Source organism: Apodemus sylvaticus, chromosome 7 (assembly GCF_947179515.1).
Source record: "Apodemus sylvaticus chromosome 7, mApoSyl1.1, whole genome shotgun sequence".
NCBI classification, from domain to species: domain Eukaryota; kingdom Metazoa; phylum Chordata; class Mammalia; order Rodentia; family Muridae; genus Apodemus; species Apodemus sylvaticus.
In genome coordinates this window covers 114,457,893-114,477,558 of record NC_067478.1, presented here as the reverse complement: position 1 = coordinate 114,477,558, position 19,666 = coordinate 114,457,893, and the positions used below count along the sequence as shown (strand labels likewise).

At 37.7% G+C, this 19,666-nt stretch overlaps 1 protein-coding gene and 1 pseudogene across 1 annotated transcript; both read right to left on the bottom strand.

Annotated features, from left to right (window-relative positions):
• Positions 1 to 428: 428 nt before the first annotated feature.
• On the bottom strand, positions 429 to 1,255 carry LOC127689818 (spermine synthase-like; annotated as a pseudogene).
• Positions 1,256 to 11,198: 9,943 nt separating this feature from the next.
• Positions 11,199 to 12,134, bottom strand: LOC127690133 (olfactory receptor 7A5-like). Its single transcript, XM_052189684.1, has one exon. The coding sequence runs from the start codon at positions 12,132 to 12,134 to the stop codon at positions 11,199 to 11,201; it is 936 nt and encodes a 311-aa protein (XP_052045644.1).
• Positions 12,135 to 19,666: the final 7,532 nt, after the last annotated feature.

The following is a 19,666-nucleotide window of genomic DNA, read 5'->3' as shown; positions in this document are numbered from 1 at the left end:
GCATGAAATTTAAGACTAGTGCTAGTATTTAGTACATATGTTGCTCACCATGCAGGATACCATATTTTTCCATTTTCTGTGAAGCTCTGCCAAGACAGTGTCCCTCAAATGTTCTCCCTGTGTCCAGCCACACATTCAGGTGCCAATCTGTAGCTACCCACAGCTACATCAAACAGGTTACTTGGAGAGGGAGCTGGGGCTGGATGGGAAGAACAAACAAGAAAGGATTGAGACCAAGACAATGGATTGCTGATTAAGGTTCAAATTTTAATGACTGACTCAGAATTTAAAGTTGGGTGCAAAATCCTACCACCAAATTCCAGAGTGTTTTTAGGAGAACTGGTTTGGCTGCTTAGCTTGCATTGGCTCCACTGCTCCATGGGTTGCCTGCTTAATTCAGGAAGTTGCTGATCTGGAGGAACAATGGACTACACCTTTGTCCAATGGAACTCCACTATAGGTGGGGAGTTGTGGCTAGCACTGAGGTCTGGAATCCTGCTCAAAGGCTGGGGGAAGGCACAGTTAATCACATAATCAAACTCTCTCCCTTCTTTGGTATACCTCTTCAGTACTGGGATACAGTCTTCTAGAAGAACCTGATAGCAATCTCCTTTAAGATTGTTCAAGACATCTCCACATGTTCTCTGCATTTATTTCTTACATCCATCAATTACCATTTGATTAATCTTAACCATAGTGACCATATTTGGTTTCAGTTAGACAATTTGACATAATATGCCTTCATCTCCACCTCGAAGAATCAGTACATCTTTGCCAGTGTAGTCTTCTTTACCATTGCCCATGATGGCCTGGGTATATGCCAAGTCACTCTCTGTCAAATTAACATCCCTGCTGAGGGCAAGAATATTTCCAAACTGCTTTGAGTGTAGAATTTTGATGTTTTGACAGAGTGAATCTTCATCATCACTTCATCTATGTCATACTCAACCAGGTGCTCATCAGCAGTAGGCCAATATCTCTCAGTGGTCATTCCTTGAACTATGGATGTTAATCTCTTCACCAGCCCAGTACTGTCTTGATTCAGGTCTTTCATTTTTTTCTTCTATTTTGTTCAAAAGACTGACGGTTTCTTTTTGCCTTGCACATCACTCACGTAACTCTGAAGTTCCAGTAACACCAATCCACGTGAATAAATTCTCAAATTGGCAAAGCTGCCATTCTTGTTCATGTAAGTTGCTGAATAACCATGTTCCTGCCAGGTGTGCACTGACTCTGCCATTCCCTGCTTCTGAAAAATGGACTGGAGTCCTTTCAGAATGGCCCTATTATCAGCTTTGGCACTGAGCATGAGATGTGCATTCTGTGTCTTGCTCCTGCCATGGTGTGGCAAGGCCTTGTGCCATGCCTGTGGAGGTGACTACAAGAAACTGTTCGTCTATCAGGCTGTGGGTCAGTGGGGAGTGCACTGTGCAGGGGAGTCCAGGAGTAGCCACAAACATGTTCTTAACAAAATAGAATAAATATCACCCATGACTATCGCCATCCTCAGTTGTGAAACTGATCATATGGCCATACCTGGTATTTATAACTAATTTCTGCTACCAGTTCTTTACTTCTCCATTCTGGGTAAGGACCTCAGCAATATTTGTTTTTTTTTAAATCTGAATAAATGACCCATACTTTCAATTCTGAAAGTTCTGAGACCTGTTTTAATCCACTTGCATAAGGTTTTTGTAGTTTCCCTTTGTCCTCAATGCTAAGATCTAATAATATCAATAAATGTGCCAAAGAATCTCCTGCACTTCAGATCTAGTTTCCCTTACTCCCATTGCAGTAAGGCAATCTGCTACTTGACAGTCTGCATCATTCGCCCTTCATAACATTATTATTCCTTTAGTAGCCAGTTGATGTAAGGGCACTGGACACCCAAACTTGCCAGGATGATTCCTGAGCTTCTAGTTCAATATAATGGTTATTGTGTCTCCAGGCAGGAACACTCATTTGCTGAAATCAAATGTCTAGATGAATAGAGCAAATAAAAAAAAAATATCATTGGATCTAGAAGCAATGTTTTTCTTGGGTCACTTATAGTCATAGTGAGGAGAATCACTCCCATTTCTACTGTTGGATTCCGTGACCAGTAAATCACGATTTTATAAGAAACAGTAGTATATATTGAATGTTGATTCAAAGTGTATACTGTCTTCTGAAGAATCCTGCTGTGGCCTTCCAGACTAAGTCTATGTAATTAGCATCATAACTCTGTCTTCAAAAACCCACTCCACCATTATATCTTTCCAGCTACTTCAAAGTGGTGAGTGCTTGTCAATATTAGTAGATTCTGTAAGCATGTTGCACCTTTATAAATATGAGATGAGCTTTTTGATCAGAAGAAATGTTTTGTGGAGTACAACAATAGTAAGACTTTAATACAATCATGTTTAACATGAAAGAAGATAATCTAGATATGAAAGGATGATTTTCAGATGGTAATGCAAACTAAAAATCAAACATATTTCTAGTACAGAATTGTTAACACTTTACTATAGATAATAGTACACTTTTTTTAGCCATGACTTTTCTTCTTGAGATCATTTTAACTTTTTGTCCTTCATGTTCCTAAGCTCACCCTGACCAATTAATACAGCAGTCACTGAACTTGTAGGTGCATGTACATTATATAATTCCAAGTTTAAATCCAAGTCACATAATGAACAGTTTTACAAAGGACCATCTACACGTTAATGGCCTCTGTAGTGATGTTGTCTATAGTCTTTCTCATCGCTCTAAGTGTCAAGCAGAATGCCTGTTTTGAATCCCCCACAGTCTCATGACCATCTCCATTCCTGAGAACCACATCTGTAGTTTATTATGAAGTGATTATCTCTGAGTAATGGGGGGAGGTATACTCCCCAGAAAGAATGACTGAATGTAAAACAAATAGAAGATACAGCAAATCAATTTCAGGGAAATAGCAGTTACCATCACACACAGGGTTCCACAGTCTGATGATGTTCCAAGGGCAGTAACTATGTCACACTACCCCTTATGAAGCCATGGACCTGGCAACAACTAATACTGACAGTAAGTTCTTAAACTATGGGAACCAGATAAAAAGAGACTGATCTCAACTACTTGATCTTTGTCTTCTTTGTTCACTTTATTTGAAGTTTTTTTCTGACCAGTGCAAGTTTTGCCCTAATTAACACTAATTGGTTGACCTGGTAAACTCAAGCTTTTTCTAAGGGCATGCAAAGTCCTCCCTGTTCCATAAAAACAGGATTAAACCCTCTTCAGTTCTGTAGGTCTACTTCTTACAAGAGATCAACTTGGCTCTTCTTCCTGGAAATAGAATTTTCAAATGACCTAGATCTACATCTATTGAGTTTCTTAAAGTATTGGTTCCCAACAATCAAGGCTGAAGTGCCTAGGTCAGTTGTGTCAGTATCCCTGCCCTTATTAGGATAGTGATCACACTTGGGTCTGTTTAACCCTCATTAATATTAAATCCAAGTCAATATGTGTCCTTCCCTCTTCTCCATTATGAACATGTACCTGGGGAATAATGAAAGAATAGAAAATACAGCCTAACCCCAGCCTTCTAAGGAGCCCCAAACACTTCATATTCTAGAGCCTGCTCTTTGTGCCCTTTGTTAGAAACTAGGTAAAAGGTCACATTCCAGACCCCGCCCTTTGTTCAGAGTTAGGCAAAAAGGCCTTGAATAGGTGATCCTGGCCCCACAAGGTAACTGGAAATGAGCTAAGCTTATCTTGATTCTGTAAACTGCTTATGCCATTACCTCTATGTAGGAGTTCACACAGCTATAGACTCCAAGAAAATAGGAAAGTAATTAGTCCACTGAGCGCGGGCTCTGATAATTTAAACTGATTGGCCTAAAAACTATGGAGTGGTACAAATCAATTGGCTTGCATTTCACGGACTCTCCATGCTAAGAAATGATTGGTTTGTGATTCACTGGCTTTGTTGTAAACTTATAAAAGCTGTCGCAATTCGGCACTCAAAGTCCACAGTCTTCTATCCCTGCACTGTGTTTGGCTGTGGACCCCAGAATTCTGGAATAAAGAAATCCTCATGTTATTGCATCGAGACTGTTTCTCGTGAGTGATTTGGGTATCACCTTTTGAGGTGTGGGGTGCCGGGGTGCCCTGGGTTTTTGGAGGTCTTACAATAACAGTTGGGGTGTGACTTTGCAGTTAGGCAGAGGAGCAAATTTAGGCAATCCATTAGTACAAACAAGCCACATAATTTGAGAACATAATCCAGGAGCCTTGTTCTTGGCTGGGCAACTCACCATTTGCAAGACATGCATAACATTATAATTCCTTAAGGTTTTATTTAGCCTGTCTTCTCCACAACCTAATTTTCAGATTTTTGTTCCTTCCTCAGACCAATATTTTCTTCACTCCCAGAAAGGACATAAGAGGGCAGAGATCTATCCAAAATACAGTTTCCTATCACCAGTTTTCCTAAATTCCCATGTCCAAATTTAGGGCTGATGGAAATTGTGTATCCTAGGCGAGTAAACACTGATTCTCCTTAATCATTTATGTTTCCTGAGGTAAAAATGACAGTCTGTCATCATCCTCACTATTCTGTTGTTCAGGGGCTGATACCAGCTACTTTGGTTGTAGTTGAGTTGGTGAGGATACATAGATAAGTTCCCCTCCAGACAGGTTCCAGGATCTGGACAGGGACCTTCTTTATTGAGACCAAGTTTACTGGTTGAATTTTGTGGGCAGGTTCAAAAGTGGAAAATGTTAGGTTTTTCTTTGTAACAGGCCAATCTCTTCAGTAGCCTGTTGAGTTCTCTGCAAAATCTGAAAGGGAATGATTAGGCATTTTTTCTTCAGGAAATATCTCAGAGTTTGGGGAGGGTGGGAGGTTGTCATCCTAACATAATTTCAAAAGAATTATGCCAAATCCAGTAAGGAGTATATTGGATCATGATCAGGACAAAGAATAGAAGGTTGGCTAAATTTTTGCTAGTTTACAGGAAAAATTTGGTTAGTGTTTCCTTAAGGATTTCATTAATTCTTTCTGCATGGCCTAAGCTTTAAGGCCTTTATGAACAATACACTTTCTAGTTAATATTTAATACCTTTCTCAGATTTTAATTATGGCCATAAGGTCAGACCTTTGTGGACCCCAAATATATGGGCAGTCTAATCCAAGAACTTATTTTCTGAAGATGTACCTTAATATCTAATGGAACAGATACTCTGTATAGTATTCTTCCACTTATCCTGAGGTGTCTCCAATAACCAGAAAATATTTATATAAAAAACAATGGGTCTGATTCAGCTAACTCCCAATTCCCAGTGTTTCCTGGGCTCATTTCCTCAAGCACATATTCTTTGTGGGATTGTCTTTCCCCATTTAGAGTTTATCTGAACACAAGTGGCCTATCTAAAAATTGTGCCTTTCACCAATCTTTCCAAATTAGGGACATGAAACCAGTGTCTGAGAATTTCAGCGGTGTTTATGGAACTTAGGTGGGTAGCTTCATGAAGATTCATAACCAGTCTCTTTCCTAGATTCACAGGATGGATGGGTCTGCCATCAGACAGCATTTATCATGTTTTTGTATCTCATTTAACCAGGTTTTTTTTGCCAAGTCAATTTTACCCTGGGATATTTTCAGGAAGTTTTGTAAAGTAGGCTATGGCAGGGCTACTTAACAAAAGTTCAAGAGACCCTACTTCCTAGATGGCCAAGTCTGCCAGTCTATTGCTTCTGAACTCTGTGGAAGCTCCTTTATGGTGTCCTTTACAATGACTAATGAAAACCCTTTTGGGTAACAAGAGAGCTTCCAATTGATATAAGATTATTTCCCTATTTTTAATATTTTTCCTCCTGAGGTTAGCAATCCCTTTTTTTCTGAATAGACAGCTACATTAATATGACAAAACACATTGACTATCAATGTGTATGTTAACACCTTTGCCTTTCCTCCAGTATAGTGTGTGAGTTAAAGCTAGAAACTCAGCTCCCTGAACTGAGATTGTCATGCTTGAAGATAGTTTCCAGATAGTCTTAGCTTGTGTCATCTCCACTGTACATTCTGGCCTGATCCAGTCTCAGAAGAAATTGGTGTCATCTGTGAACAGAACCCCATCTGGTACCACTACCAGGAGGTCATTCAGGTCAAGCCTGATAGACTGGATCAGGCCAGTTATTTTAAGACAGTCATGCAACGATATGGTTATCATCTGTCCACAGACTGACTGGATTGAGTGCTAAGGTCTTAAGGAATCAAATGCAGAGTTGATTCAGAAGTAGGGTATGATATTGGGTCACCCAAATGTTAAATATTCTTTTCTTGAGTGTGCATCTCAAGAAGGCCTCCACAGAATGCAGGTTTGTCACGAAGAATTTGCATCCAAAATTTAATTTGTAAGCATTCCTCCTTTCTCTCCCTTTAGCTTTACTAGCAGAATTGTGGAAATTATGACCCTTATACATGCCAGCCATCTTGGTGCAATTGGATCAAGTCTCTTGGACAGATATGATAATGATTTTCCCCAGAGTTTGCACAAAATTCTCACAGACAAGTCCTCTGGACTCATCCATATACAGATGGAATGGCTTAGTGATGTCTGTGATGACAAGGGAAAGATGGGAAAGACACAAGTCTGTAAACACCCTATGTTCAGGTTTAGTTCATTCATAAGGTGGCATAACCCTGTTGCTTTCATAAAGGGGCCCAGCCATCTCAGTGAATACCATCATCAATATCGAGCAGTCTCTACCCACTCCCAGAAGTCTCCACATTTGTTTATTTGATATGGGAGTGGGAATTTGCAGAATGGCTGAAACATGGTTATGGAAAGGTGACTGCTTCTTTTCTCTAAGTTTTCATCTAAGTATGTGAACTAATGTAAACAGAGCTGAGCTTTTTTGGCTGAAATGTTGAACTTCATGGCTTGGAGGGTCTCTAAACATACTTTTGTTTCCTTTTAATTTTCCTCCTCAGTGGTGTGAGCCAAGATTAGGTCATCTACAGAACAGAGTTCTTTGTGAATATTTTTGTCTAAATTTCAACAAATCTGCACGTAGAGCTCCATAAAACAATTTTAGAAAGTCTCTGAAACCTTTTTTCCTGGCCTATCCCTCCCATTTCCTCCCCTGTCTGTTTCTCAAGTGTAGTGATTACAAAATGGGACGGTTTCCTTCCCTGTCTGTTTTCAGCTATTTTGATCAATTTTCAAAAGTTGAGAACTATTCATTCCCTCAAGAATCTCTAGTTACTGAAACTTTCTTCTTATTTCTGGCACTGCCTGAATAAAAATTAACTATTAGAATTCACTGGTTTCAGGGGACATCTAGGTCGTTGGAAATAAATACGCAAAATGTCTTATAGAGTTTTTTCAGAAACTTAGCAGGTGATCATCAGGTATATTAGTAAACTGACTTACCTTGCTGCTTTTAATGTTTCCAGTAATATTTGGTAAAACTAAAGCATTCAGTGACCTCTTCCCTTTAAACAATTTCAAAAAGTGGAGAGTTTTTGGTTCTTCTAATTATGCAAGTTACTGGTAGTGGAGATAAGCACCATGAATGGGGAAGGAGCTAAACTTTGACTTATCATGCTACACCTCTTCCTGAAGCCAGGCACAACTGGGGAAAATGACTTACCCCTTCCTCAGTTGCTGAGAGTAGGCCCCAGAAAGAGTAGAAGACTCATCATTCAGCACCCACTCTCTTCCTGGTCCCCTCCACTCAAGGCTTCTCCTATGATATCTACCCTTCACATCTCAGAAGGTTGAGGTCTTCCAGCTCGGTATCAACACACCCTGGCACTGCAAGTCTCTACAAGGCTAGGCACATTGTTGTCAGACAATGAAGCCCAATTAGGGAAACAGGATCCACAGGCAGGCAACAGAGTCAGTGTAAGCCCCCACTCCAGTAGTATGAGGACACACAAGAAGACTAAAGAGCACATCTCCTACATACATGTGGGGGCCTATGTCCAACCCTTTTATGCTCTTTGGTTGAAGGTTCAGTCTCTGGAAGCCTTCAAGCATCTAGGTTACTTGTCTTTGTTGGTCTTCTGTAGAGACCTCAACCTTTCTGGCTTCCTCAATTATTCCCTCAACTCTTCTGCAAGACTTCCTGATCTCTGTCTAATGTTTGGCTGTGTGTCTCTGCATACTGATGTTTCAGTCAGCTGCTCAGTGGATCCTTTCAGAGGGCAGTTATTCTAGGCTGTTTGTGAATCAAGATTGACAGATACAATCATTGTCTATGGCTCCAAAGTATTTAAAGGATGAAGGCAGTCCTACAATGTGCCCTTGTTGATCCTCTGAGGGCAGCTTCCTTATCCCCCCCCCCCCCAATGGCAGGGATTGCCTGTATTCATTTATGTCCGTTTTACAAAGGGAAGTTGTGTATCTAGGCCAGCAGTGACAAATATATCTTTCAAAAGTGTCTTCACATGTTCCCTGTGAATAATAGACTAACTATACAGTGATAGTAGTAGAGTAATGTTTGAAGAGGTAATCTGAAATGAGAAAATTCCCTCACAAGATTGGCCTCTACACAAACCTCTGGTGCATTTCTTGATTGCTGATTGATGTGGGAGGGCCCAGGTCATTGTGGACAGTGTCACACCTAAGCTGTCCTTGCTTCTATAAGAGAACAGGCTAACATATTAGCACTCTCACGTGATTGAAATATTCACTTGTTCAAACCAGTTCTCAAACATAATTTCTAGATCCATGAAAAATTTGTATTTAGAGAAGGAGCTAGAAGACCATTACGGAGAACAAGACCCAGATGCCGAGATCAAGACATCAAGGAGACAAGCTTCAACAGGTGCATTTATACACAATTTCTGCATAAAAGGCTCAAAGGAACAAAAGGAGGGGGCAGAAAAGATAGGAAAATCTTGGAGACCAGAAAGTCTGCTATGAGAGGTGACTCCTAGAGATCACCAAAAACTATATCCATGGTATCTAAACAAGACCTGAATAATATCCATAGCTATGCTAACACAGATGGAGGAATTCTTACAGCGTCCTCCCTCTAGACAAAACTATTGGCAGCTAATGACTACTGAGACAGAGCATCATCTGTTTTTATAAATGGGCCCTTTGAATTAGTTATCCAAAACAAACGGATTAGCACTGAAACTATATACACAGAAACCATAACAAATAGACACAGTGCAGTTTTCTCTCTGTGTGTATGTGTGGTGTACATGTGTGTGTGATATATAAACAATAATTATCAAAAAATAGAAGTCATGAATTTGAAAGGGTTTTTGGGTAGTGTTATATGGAATGGCTTGGAGCTAAGGGACATAAGAAGGGTTGGAAGAAGGAAAAAGAAGGGGGAAAGTGACATAACTAATTTAATTAAAATTTCATTAGTAAAAGTAAATAATGAGAAAAGTAATAAATGGGATTGAACAACCAATGAGGAAAGGAGAAAGCCAGTAGTAGCACTCCTCCATGGCCTCAGCATCATTTCTTGCCTCCAGCTTTCTATCTTAACTTCCCTAGATGATGGACTATAAACTGTAGCTCTAAGACAGATGGGCTTAAAATTTTATAGTGATGCCCCAAGATCATTATTTACAAAGGCATAACTTTAATAGGCCAGTTTTCTATTTCTTTTTTACATAACCAAATGGGAAGAGAATTGGCCTACACCTTCTCATTAGTTAAAGTTCAAATAAATGGAGAGATAGGTTATCCCATTAAAGTGGCTGTTTTTAATCTTCTTTAATCAAACTTGCATATTTCTATCCATTCATGGTGGGGTTACCATTCAAAAGCAAAACAGTTTCTGCAGGTGAGCTGAGACATACTCATGGAACACTATGCAAATAGTAAGATAAAATAAAACATCAGAGTACATCTTTTAAATAGCTATTTTCACATTTTCAGTCATATCTTTTATGAATCATTTCCATTACATTGTAGAGATTTTCTAAGTTCTGCCCTCCCCATTGGAGTGTGTTGGTACCAGGACCTGAAAAACCTGTGACATCACATAGGCAACAGTGAGACCTGTACACCTTTTGTCAAGGCAACAGCCACCATATTCACAGAATCCATTGGTCTCACTTTTACCTGCGACCGTGTCACCATCTGTTATATATATAAGAGGAGCACACTGCCCCCTTCCCCACTTCTCTTTCCACTGTCATCTTTGCCCTTTTCCTTCTCAATAAACCTCACATGGAACTGTTTGGCCTGTTGTGGTCTTTCTGGATTTGTTGCTGCCCGCTAACAGAGTGCATCTCTGACATTGACATGTGACATTATAGACATTTTAAGTTTCAAGATTAATTTATATCCTTTAGTAATATGTGATAATATGTTCAGATCATAATCACAAATCTCTTAGATTAAGTACCTGATATATAATAAAGTTTGTTTCTCACACATATGGAGATTGGGAAATTTAAAATTAAGAAATGACTTCTACTGAGAGCCAATTTTCTGGTTCATAGATGGCACTTTTCTATGTTCTCCTGTTTTAGCAGAGGCAAGAAAGCTCCCTAGGGACTTCTGTTTCTATATGAAGCTTTATTCCTGAGAACACCATTAGAAATCAACCAAATTGCTTCCCAATTCCTCCCTTTTTAATGAAATCACACTGTTTTAACATTTTAGCATAGAAAACAGGAAGACAAAAATATTCACATCACAGGAAACTATTTTAGTCAGTATATAGTACCAAGATAAAATTTTCTCTCCAATAGAAATTTTCAGTCTGAAATCTCAGTGGTGATTTCTGAATGGTGTGTAGAGAATTCATGGTAAACTCCAGCCTGAACAGAAAGGAATGTCTAAAAGCAACACACATTCTAGCATGTGTTTAATTAATGTAGCATTTATAGATACAAGTATTGTAAACCTACAAATGAACTTAAGTTCTATAAATGAACTGTTTATAAATAAATAAAATGTTATTTCATAACTTTTATTAGATAATTAAGGAATTGATATTTGAATGGTTGTATTAACTTACAGAAATGTGAACATTAAACTGAAGTGAAAAAATATGTCATATAAAAGAGAGGAGAATAGAATTGTGTATAACATATGAGGTATCTTATGAGTTTCAGATAAAAGTATTAACAGTATAATTTTGATGAAAGACAGAAGAATAAATTGATTAAAATTTGTACATGATTAAGGGACAGAATTTCTTTAGCCCCCTGCTTTACTTTTGTGATCTCACAATACTAAAACTAGTGAAATTATCACTTAAAAAAAAGTATTGTCCCAAGTGTTTTTAAGGCCTTCTTAATGTCTTTGTTCCTCAAGCTATAGATGAAAGGGTTCAGCATGGGGGTAACCACTGTATACATTACTGAGGCCACCATGTTCTTCCAAGAAGAGGAAGTTGCATCAGAACTAAGATACACACCAAGACCTGTCCCATAAAATAAAGAAACTACTGATAGATGAGAACCACAGGTAGAAAATGCCTTATATTTTCCATCTGTTGATGGAATTTTCAAAATGGAAGAAACAATTTTAGAGTAGGAATACAGGATCCCTATGAAAGGAATGAAGCCAAGGACACATATCAGTATATAAAGTAGGATATGATTGATTAGAGTATCTGAGCAGGCTATAGTGAGTACTCTAGCATGTTCACAGTAAAAGTGTTTAATTATCTGATTGGAACAGAAGGACAACCGCAGCATCAATAGACTCTGTATCAGAGAATATGAAAAGCTAATAACCCATGATACAAGAACCAGTAAGCTGCTTAGATGTGGGTTCATAATGACTGAATAGTGAAGGGGGTGACAGATGGCCACAAATCGGTCATAGGCCATCACAGTGAGGAGACATATGTCCATGCCTGCAAAGACCATGAAAAAATACATCTGGGTGATACATTCTGCATAGGTGATGGACTTGCTCTGTGTTTGGATGTTCACCAACATCTTAGGGATAGTCGTAGAGATGAAACAAATGTCAGAAAAAGACAGATTAGATAGGAAGAAGTACATGGGAGTATGCAGGTGAGAATCAATGCTGACAGCCAGAATGATGAGCAGATTCCCAAGCACAGTGACAACAAACATGATCAGAAATAGTCCAAAAAGCATGGGTTGATACTCTGGATATTGGGAAAATCCCAGAAGCAAAAATCCTAAAATATTTGTTTGGTTTCCTGGTTTCATGTTGTTGACAAATAAGGTAGACACCTATGGGAGAGAAAGATTGGGAAACATACACCATGTCTTTTTATTTATTGAGATAACTGGACATAAAGTCTTATGACTATCAAACCTAGGAGTACACATTTTCTCACTCATTAAAAAGGTGATCTTGAAGTCAGGGATACTGATAAGCAATACTACAGAGCAATAGTGGTAAAAACTGCATGGTATTGGCACAGTGACAGACAAGTGGACCAATGGAATAGAATTGAAGATCCAGAAATGAACCCACATACCTATGGTCACTTGATCTTCAACAAAGGAGCCAAAAACATCCAGTGGAAAAAAAGGTAGCCTTTTCAACAAATGGTGCTGGATCAATTGGAGGTCAGCATGCAGAAGAATGTGAATTGATCCATTCTTATCTCCATGTACTAAACCTCACTCCAAGTGGATAAAGGACCTCCATGTAAAACCAGACACACTGAAACTAATAGAAAAGAACCTGGGGAAGACCCTTGAGGACATGGGCATGGGGGAAAAGTTCCTGAACAGATCACCAATAGCTTATGCTCTAAGATCAAGAATTGAAAAATGGGACCTCATAAAATTACAAAGTTTCTGTAAGGCAAAGGACACTGTTAAAAGGACAAAATGGCAACCATCAAATTGGGAAAGGATATTCACCAACCCTACATCTGATAGAGGGCTAATATCCAATATATACAAAGAACTCAAGAAGTTAGACCCCAGGGAACCAAATAACCCTATTCAAAATGGGGTACAGATCTAAACAAAGAATTTTCACCTGAAGAAATTTGGATGGCCGAGAAGCATCTTAAGAAGTGCTCAACATCATTAGTCATTAGGGAAATGCAGATCAAAACAACCCTGAGATTTCACCTTACACCAGTCAGAATGGCTAAGGACAAAAACTCAGGAGACAGCAGGTGTTGGCAAGGATGTGGAGAAAGAGGAACACTCCTCCACTGCTGGTGGGGCTGTAAGATGGTACAACCACTTTGGAAATCTGTCTGGAGGTTCCCCAGAAAACTGGACATGACACTTCCAGAGGACCCTGCTATACCTCTCCTGGGCATATACCCAAAGGATTCCCCGGCATGCAATAAAGACACATGCTCCATTATGTTCATAGCAGCCTTATTTATAATAGCCAGAAGCTGGAAAGAACCCAGATGCCCCTCAAAGGAGGAATGAACACAGAAAATGTGGTATATTTACACAATGGAATACTACTCAGCAATTAGAAACAATGAATTCACAAAATTTGTAGGCAAATGGTTTGATCTGGAAAATATCATCCTAAGTGAGGTAACCCAATCACAAAAGAATACACATGGATTGCAATCTCTGATAAGTGGATATTAATTAGCTCAGAAGCCCTGAATACCTAAGGCACAAATCGCATAACAAATGACTCCCATGAAGAAGTATGGAGAGGGTCTTGATCCTGGAAAGGATTGATCTAGCATTGGAGGGGAATATAAGGACAGAGAAAAAGGAGGGAGGTGATTGGAGAATGGATGGAGAGAAGAAGGTTTATGCTACATATGGGGAAGGGGGATTTGGGAAAGGGGAAATCATTTGGAATGTAAACAAAGAATATAGAAAATAAAAATATTAGAAAAAAGGTGATCTTATTAACTTTTCCTTTGGGAGGCTTCTGTTTGTTTTTTTGTTTTGTTTTGTTTTTTTTGTTTTTGGTTTTTTTCTTATTTATACTTAGAACTATTAACTCTTCAAAGTTTAAATAACATGAAGATCAGAGAACCTTTGGAAATATTGAGATGAAAGGAGTAAGTGTGTAAAACTATTGTAAATCCTTTATCTATGATGGATCCCCTCTGATTCCCAATCTCACTTCTCAATATTTTTCAGTAGTTACACTAAATTCTGATCATTCAGAAAGGTTTTTTGCTTGTGAAAATGATTATTCCTTCTCTATATCCATTTCTTTTGAGATCTTTTTCCTTTTTAGACACCTGTATCTTTTTAATATCTTCCTTTTTGTTTATATGATACATTTCATGGCTGACTGGTTGATTCCCATTTCTATCAGGCCTCAATACCAGGACATATTAGACATAGAGGAAAAGTTTACATGGTTTTGTCAGCTAAATTAATGTATCAATAAACACATAAACAAGTAACTTTCTATTTCTGTAGCATTTCTACTAAAATCTGGGCATCTGTCAAAACCTTCACTAACTATATCTTTTAAAAAACTGCTATAAAGAGACAAGATAAATAATATAGGAGGAAGGTAGAGAAAAAATGTGGCCACTTATTACACTGGCTCTTCATTCAGTTCTAATTCATTAAATTCCTAGCACATATACCTACATGTCCCAAAAAGTTATCCTATTTTCCCCTCCAATAATATTTTTAGGCAATCTTACCATGTATCCTTCCCTTAACAATGCTAAGCTTTTCCTGAGTCAGCAACACGTGGCTCATGTGGCTCATAGTTCTTTCCTAAATCTTTTGTAGTTGAAACAAATGTAATCAGAGGAATACACCCAGAAATTAAATTTTAGAATACATTTACAAGGAATTGACATTCATGGTTGTGTTCAGAATATAAATAAAAATTCTTCTAAACATCCATTCGGAAAATACCCAATAATCATTTTCTTTGTCCTTCCCTTTGCATATAAAATCACCAAATATCTTCCATCTCTGAGTAAAAATCCCTCTTTTTAAATGTAATTAAGGTAAGAAGATATTTAGTCAGCAGCATGATTTTATTCCCTAGAAAATTAAATGTTGCTTCTTTAAAGATAGGTTTAAGATCAACATAATGAACACATTCAGTGATAAAGCTAATATACATGACAAAGAAGAAGCAGAAAGAAAGAACCTTAATCTGATAGATAAAACAGATGCTCTGAATGCTATATGCTATGTTTGGAAGAACCCAGAAGACATATGGACTGGAGCTATGGCCCAGTGTTTAAAGTTTGCCCAGCATCTGCAAGAGTCTAGATTTTATACAACAACTACAAAGGAGTATTTTTCACTGCAGTGTTAACCTATTTCCTGAATTCTTACCTACAGTAAAATCAACAACCAAACTGTTATTTAAAAAAAATCACATTATAAATAAAATCTTTTTGAGAAGCTCACTCATAAAAAACAATCTACTTGTTTTCTTCCTTGTGTCTGGTATTGCTGGGAAAAATATGTTTAGTTACATTAGTAAGTTTCAAAGACTTGAGTTAGGCTTTTATTGATTCTTAAAATTTTGTTGAAACTCTTTTTCAAGAAAAGTTTCCTTGGACAGGCCTGTGTTTGATTCTGTAAAAATACACATACAGTTTTTTATGTACTAACATTTCCACCTCCAAGAAGTCGAGATGGAAGAAGTGGCAGTTATAGTACCGAATAATTAAACACTAGGCTAACGTTTATTTGCTGAATGGATTTAGAGGGCATCTTCGAATGCAATCTGGTTTGGTAAAGTCAGAAATGGAGTTCTTGAGGATGGGTGTCTGACAAAAGATTTATCTAGTTGGAGGTATGAAAATAAGGAATTTTAGCCTGGAATATTAAAGGAGAATATGCAAGAATCAACTAAGGAAGCTAGTATTCCTAGCAAAATTGTTTAAGTGGACAGTGGTAAAAGGAAATGCAAAGAATGACATGATAGACATAGTCCAGGACAACTCCCCAAATGTACCTAGAACTCCCAAAAAACACCTAGCAAGGTAGTTATGGATGGATGATACACAAGGCTGTGTACTGACTACATTGAAAAAAATCCTGCTATAAATTAGGATTTTTCCTTGTGGTTCAGAGACAACAAACGGCAATTAGAATAGAGAAAACTAAGGACAGAGGTACAGCAATATGAAATTTTCACATATGCAAACTGCAAAGAGTAACCAAAGCTTTCTGTATCATAAGATAAAAATAAGGGCTGTAACAAGGAGAAAAATGATGTGAATGTCTTGATAACAGAGTCTAATTGATCATGAGACCTCTGATTGAGCAAGTGAATAAAGAAAAATAGTGAAGCCCATATTTCTCTATTGTTTCCAAATCTACATGGTCTGTGATAGAGAGGACTTAATAGTAGACCTCTGCTTTTCCCCAGTTTTCTTCTTTAGCTCATCTTATTCCAGTGCTTATGCACCAAAGGTCTTTGTAGTGTCTTTTCAAAAATCTGTATATTCATTTTAATCAATAGAGCAAATTAATTTAAGTGGACACAGACATGAATTCATCTGCATCTACACAGATGATTTTCAGCAAACAGAAAGGAAATAGTTGCTGTGAGAACAAAATTTCAGATTACCTGTTTCTATTCTCAGCATCACCTCATACTTGATCTTCATATGCTTGGGCATGTATGCAAAGACCCTGATCCAATGTCCATCCTCTGCAAATATTTAGTGCACAACATAGGGGAGAAAACTTGAAGTTATTTTTTCATTCTCCTTATTTGTGAACTGATTAATAAAAAACTTGCCCAATATCCTTCACTGGCCTGGGAGACATCATGATCAAAAACATGGACAGCCATTGTACTCCACATGTCCTGAGCCCTGAGATTTCCCAAAATGTGGAAAACTCAAATGAATAACTGCATAATATTTTATTGTATGGCACTGCATGTATCTACCTTCCCTTAAATTAAAAAAAATACATAAAACATCTTGGTCTTGTAATCTGTTCTCATCTTCACACTGTACAGAAGAGACAGGAATATGCTGTGTATATATAAATTCAGGTTTTAGAGACTAATATCTTGGATAAAAAGCAAGCAGACTCTTTCTTGTGGAAGAGAAATTCTAGAAAGCACAACATACAAAAGGAATGTAGGAGTAGAAATGGGGGCTGGTCTATCAGGAGAAGCCTGGGATAGTCCCAAAGAAGTGTATTGTGAAAAGTCATGAATACTAGTTCTAGGCTGAGATAGAATGGCATTGGGGCTTCCTTGGTTGAGATCATAAGATCTCTCATAACTAGAAGAGAACAACTTCATTGTAAATTGTCACCAGTCTCTACCATGTATAACTTATGGTGATAAACTAATTCACTACACAGCTTGTTCAGGGGAGTTGTTGGGTATCATAGTGTTATCGTGTTCCTGTAAACAAAACAAAACAAAACAAAACAAAACAAAACAAAACACAAAGCCATATTATCTCCTAAGCAATCTACCTACAATAATATAAATTCAAAGTAAATGGTCACTATGAAAATGTAACCTAAAGTAAATATCCTAGTGATTCTATTTTTTCTCAGAGCAACTTCTACATGAAATAGCAGGTTCTCTCACCTATGCTGAAGAGTTAATGCTCTTTCTATCAACCACTCCATTCTCCATTTCCTTCAACATCTGTTAGACTATATAGGCTTGGCAATATATACTCACCATGAGCTAACTCCTTCTAATTTTACTTGCTCAAGGAAGATTAGGTATGAGTGACAGAAGGTCTGTCCAAAAGAAAAAGATGAAAGTACCAGACATATGGGAAAGAACCTGGATTGTTTCTTCTGGTAAAGACATGCGATATGTTCAGTCTTGGTAACTATAAGTTATAGGTGCCCCCTGGGAGTTGTATCCCACTGAAGCTAATTATACAAATTCATTCCCTGCTATTCAGGGGCAGAGACTACAGAATAAAGAGGCTCTAAGATCTCAATTTATCATCCCTAGGAGAAAAATCACTGGATATAACTATGATTACCCTCTCATGTGTTTCTTCTCTGAGAAAGAAGTACCAAAAATTTCCAAGATCACTTACTGACGGCACATGTCAGTAAATTTTTTGACTTGTACTTTCCTACTAAGTTTATATAGCAAGGAATCACAGAAATTAGTAGGTTTGGAATTCTCAGAAATAAGCTTGATGTTGGTTTCCTTGTGTATAAGTGAAGGAGAGGTATAGCTGGGTCATACAGAAGATTTATTTATACATTTTCATAGATATTTTGAGAACTCATGTCACTGATTTCTAGAATGGCAGCACCAATTTGCTTTATTATCATCAGTGAGTAAGGAATCCCCTTTTCCTAAACCTTACCAGCATTTGTTGTCAATTGTTTTGTTCATCTTAACTATTTTTACTGGGGTGAGAAAGAATGTAACATTTTTTTATTTGCCGTTCCTTAATAACTAAGAATGATCAATTTTTTGTATTATTTCTTATGCTTTTTAATATTTACAGTTGAGAGTTCCCTGTTTAGACTACTAGCCCGTTTCATTTGGATTATTTGGTACTTTTACTTTTTTAGTTCTTTTCATGTTTTGGATATTAATCTTCTGTCAGATGTATCTGGCAAAGATTTGGTCCTATTCTGAGGGGTTCTTTAATATATTGCTGTGAGCTAGGCCCAGTATTGCCAGGTCCCACTGTGGAGGTAAGAAATCAGTGAGGAAGACATGAGTCAAATAAAGTGGTAGCAAGACTCTTGTAACCTGTCTGACTATCAGAGTGCTTCTTTATTTATACAGAACTCAGTAAGCAGCAATAATTCATGTTGTTCCAATATATAGATCATATCATTTTTTCTCCCAATCTGAGTTCTAACTTCCTCTTGTTTTGGCTTCAACTCTGCCTGCCTCCATGGAGGTTGGTTCAACTTAGGAGAACCAGTGGGACACTGTGCCCTATTCTCTTGCATCCTGTCCCAAAAACAAGCCCAGAATCCATGTGACTGTACTGTCCTTCAGGAGCTCCATCTTTCTTCCCATTCACACCTCTCCCTGCAATCAAGGATCTGAACTCCACATCTCAGTACATAGCTCTGTCTGTCTTTTGGGAGGCCTTCAGCAACCCAAGAGAATAAATTCCTGAGGCGTCTTACTCTCAGTATCTACCAGGCCAGCCAATACCAGTGGCAATCAGATGGTTAAAGACAAGCAACATGATGAAGAAAAGGCAGTCCAATATTCTGCCATCAAAACACTGATGTCTTATAACACCAAATCTTGACTATCTTATCACACCTGCAAAACAAGAGAATGACCTCAATTTTTATATCATGAAAATGATAGAAGCTATTAAAGAGGAAATAAATTCCTTAAAGAAATACATTAAAATAAAATCAAGCAGACAGAGTCCCTAAAGTGGAAACCAATAAATCTCTTAAAGAAATACCTGAAAATATAATCAATCAGGTGAAGGAAATGAATAAAACAGCTTGACACCTAAATATGGAAATAGAAACAATAAAGAAATCTAAAATGGAGGCAACACTGGAGATGGAAAACCTAGGAAAGAGAACAAAAACTACAGATGGAAGCATGAACAACAGAATACAAGAGATGGAAGAGAGAATCAGGCATAGAAGATTCCATAGAAGAAATCAATGTTCCTCTCAAAGAAAATGACAAATCTGAAATGTTTCTAACATAGAACAGCCACAACATTAGGGAACCATGAAAAGACCAAACCCAAGAACAATAATAATAGAAAATTCCCAGTTTAAAGAATAGGAAAATAGATTACAAAAAACCATGAAAGAAAAGTTCCCTAAGAAAAAGAAAAAGCTTGCTGTAAATTGCAAGAAGTTTATACAAC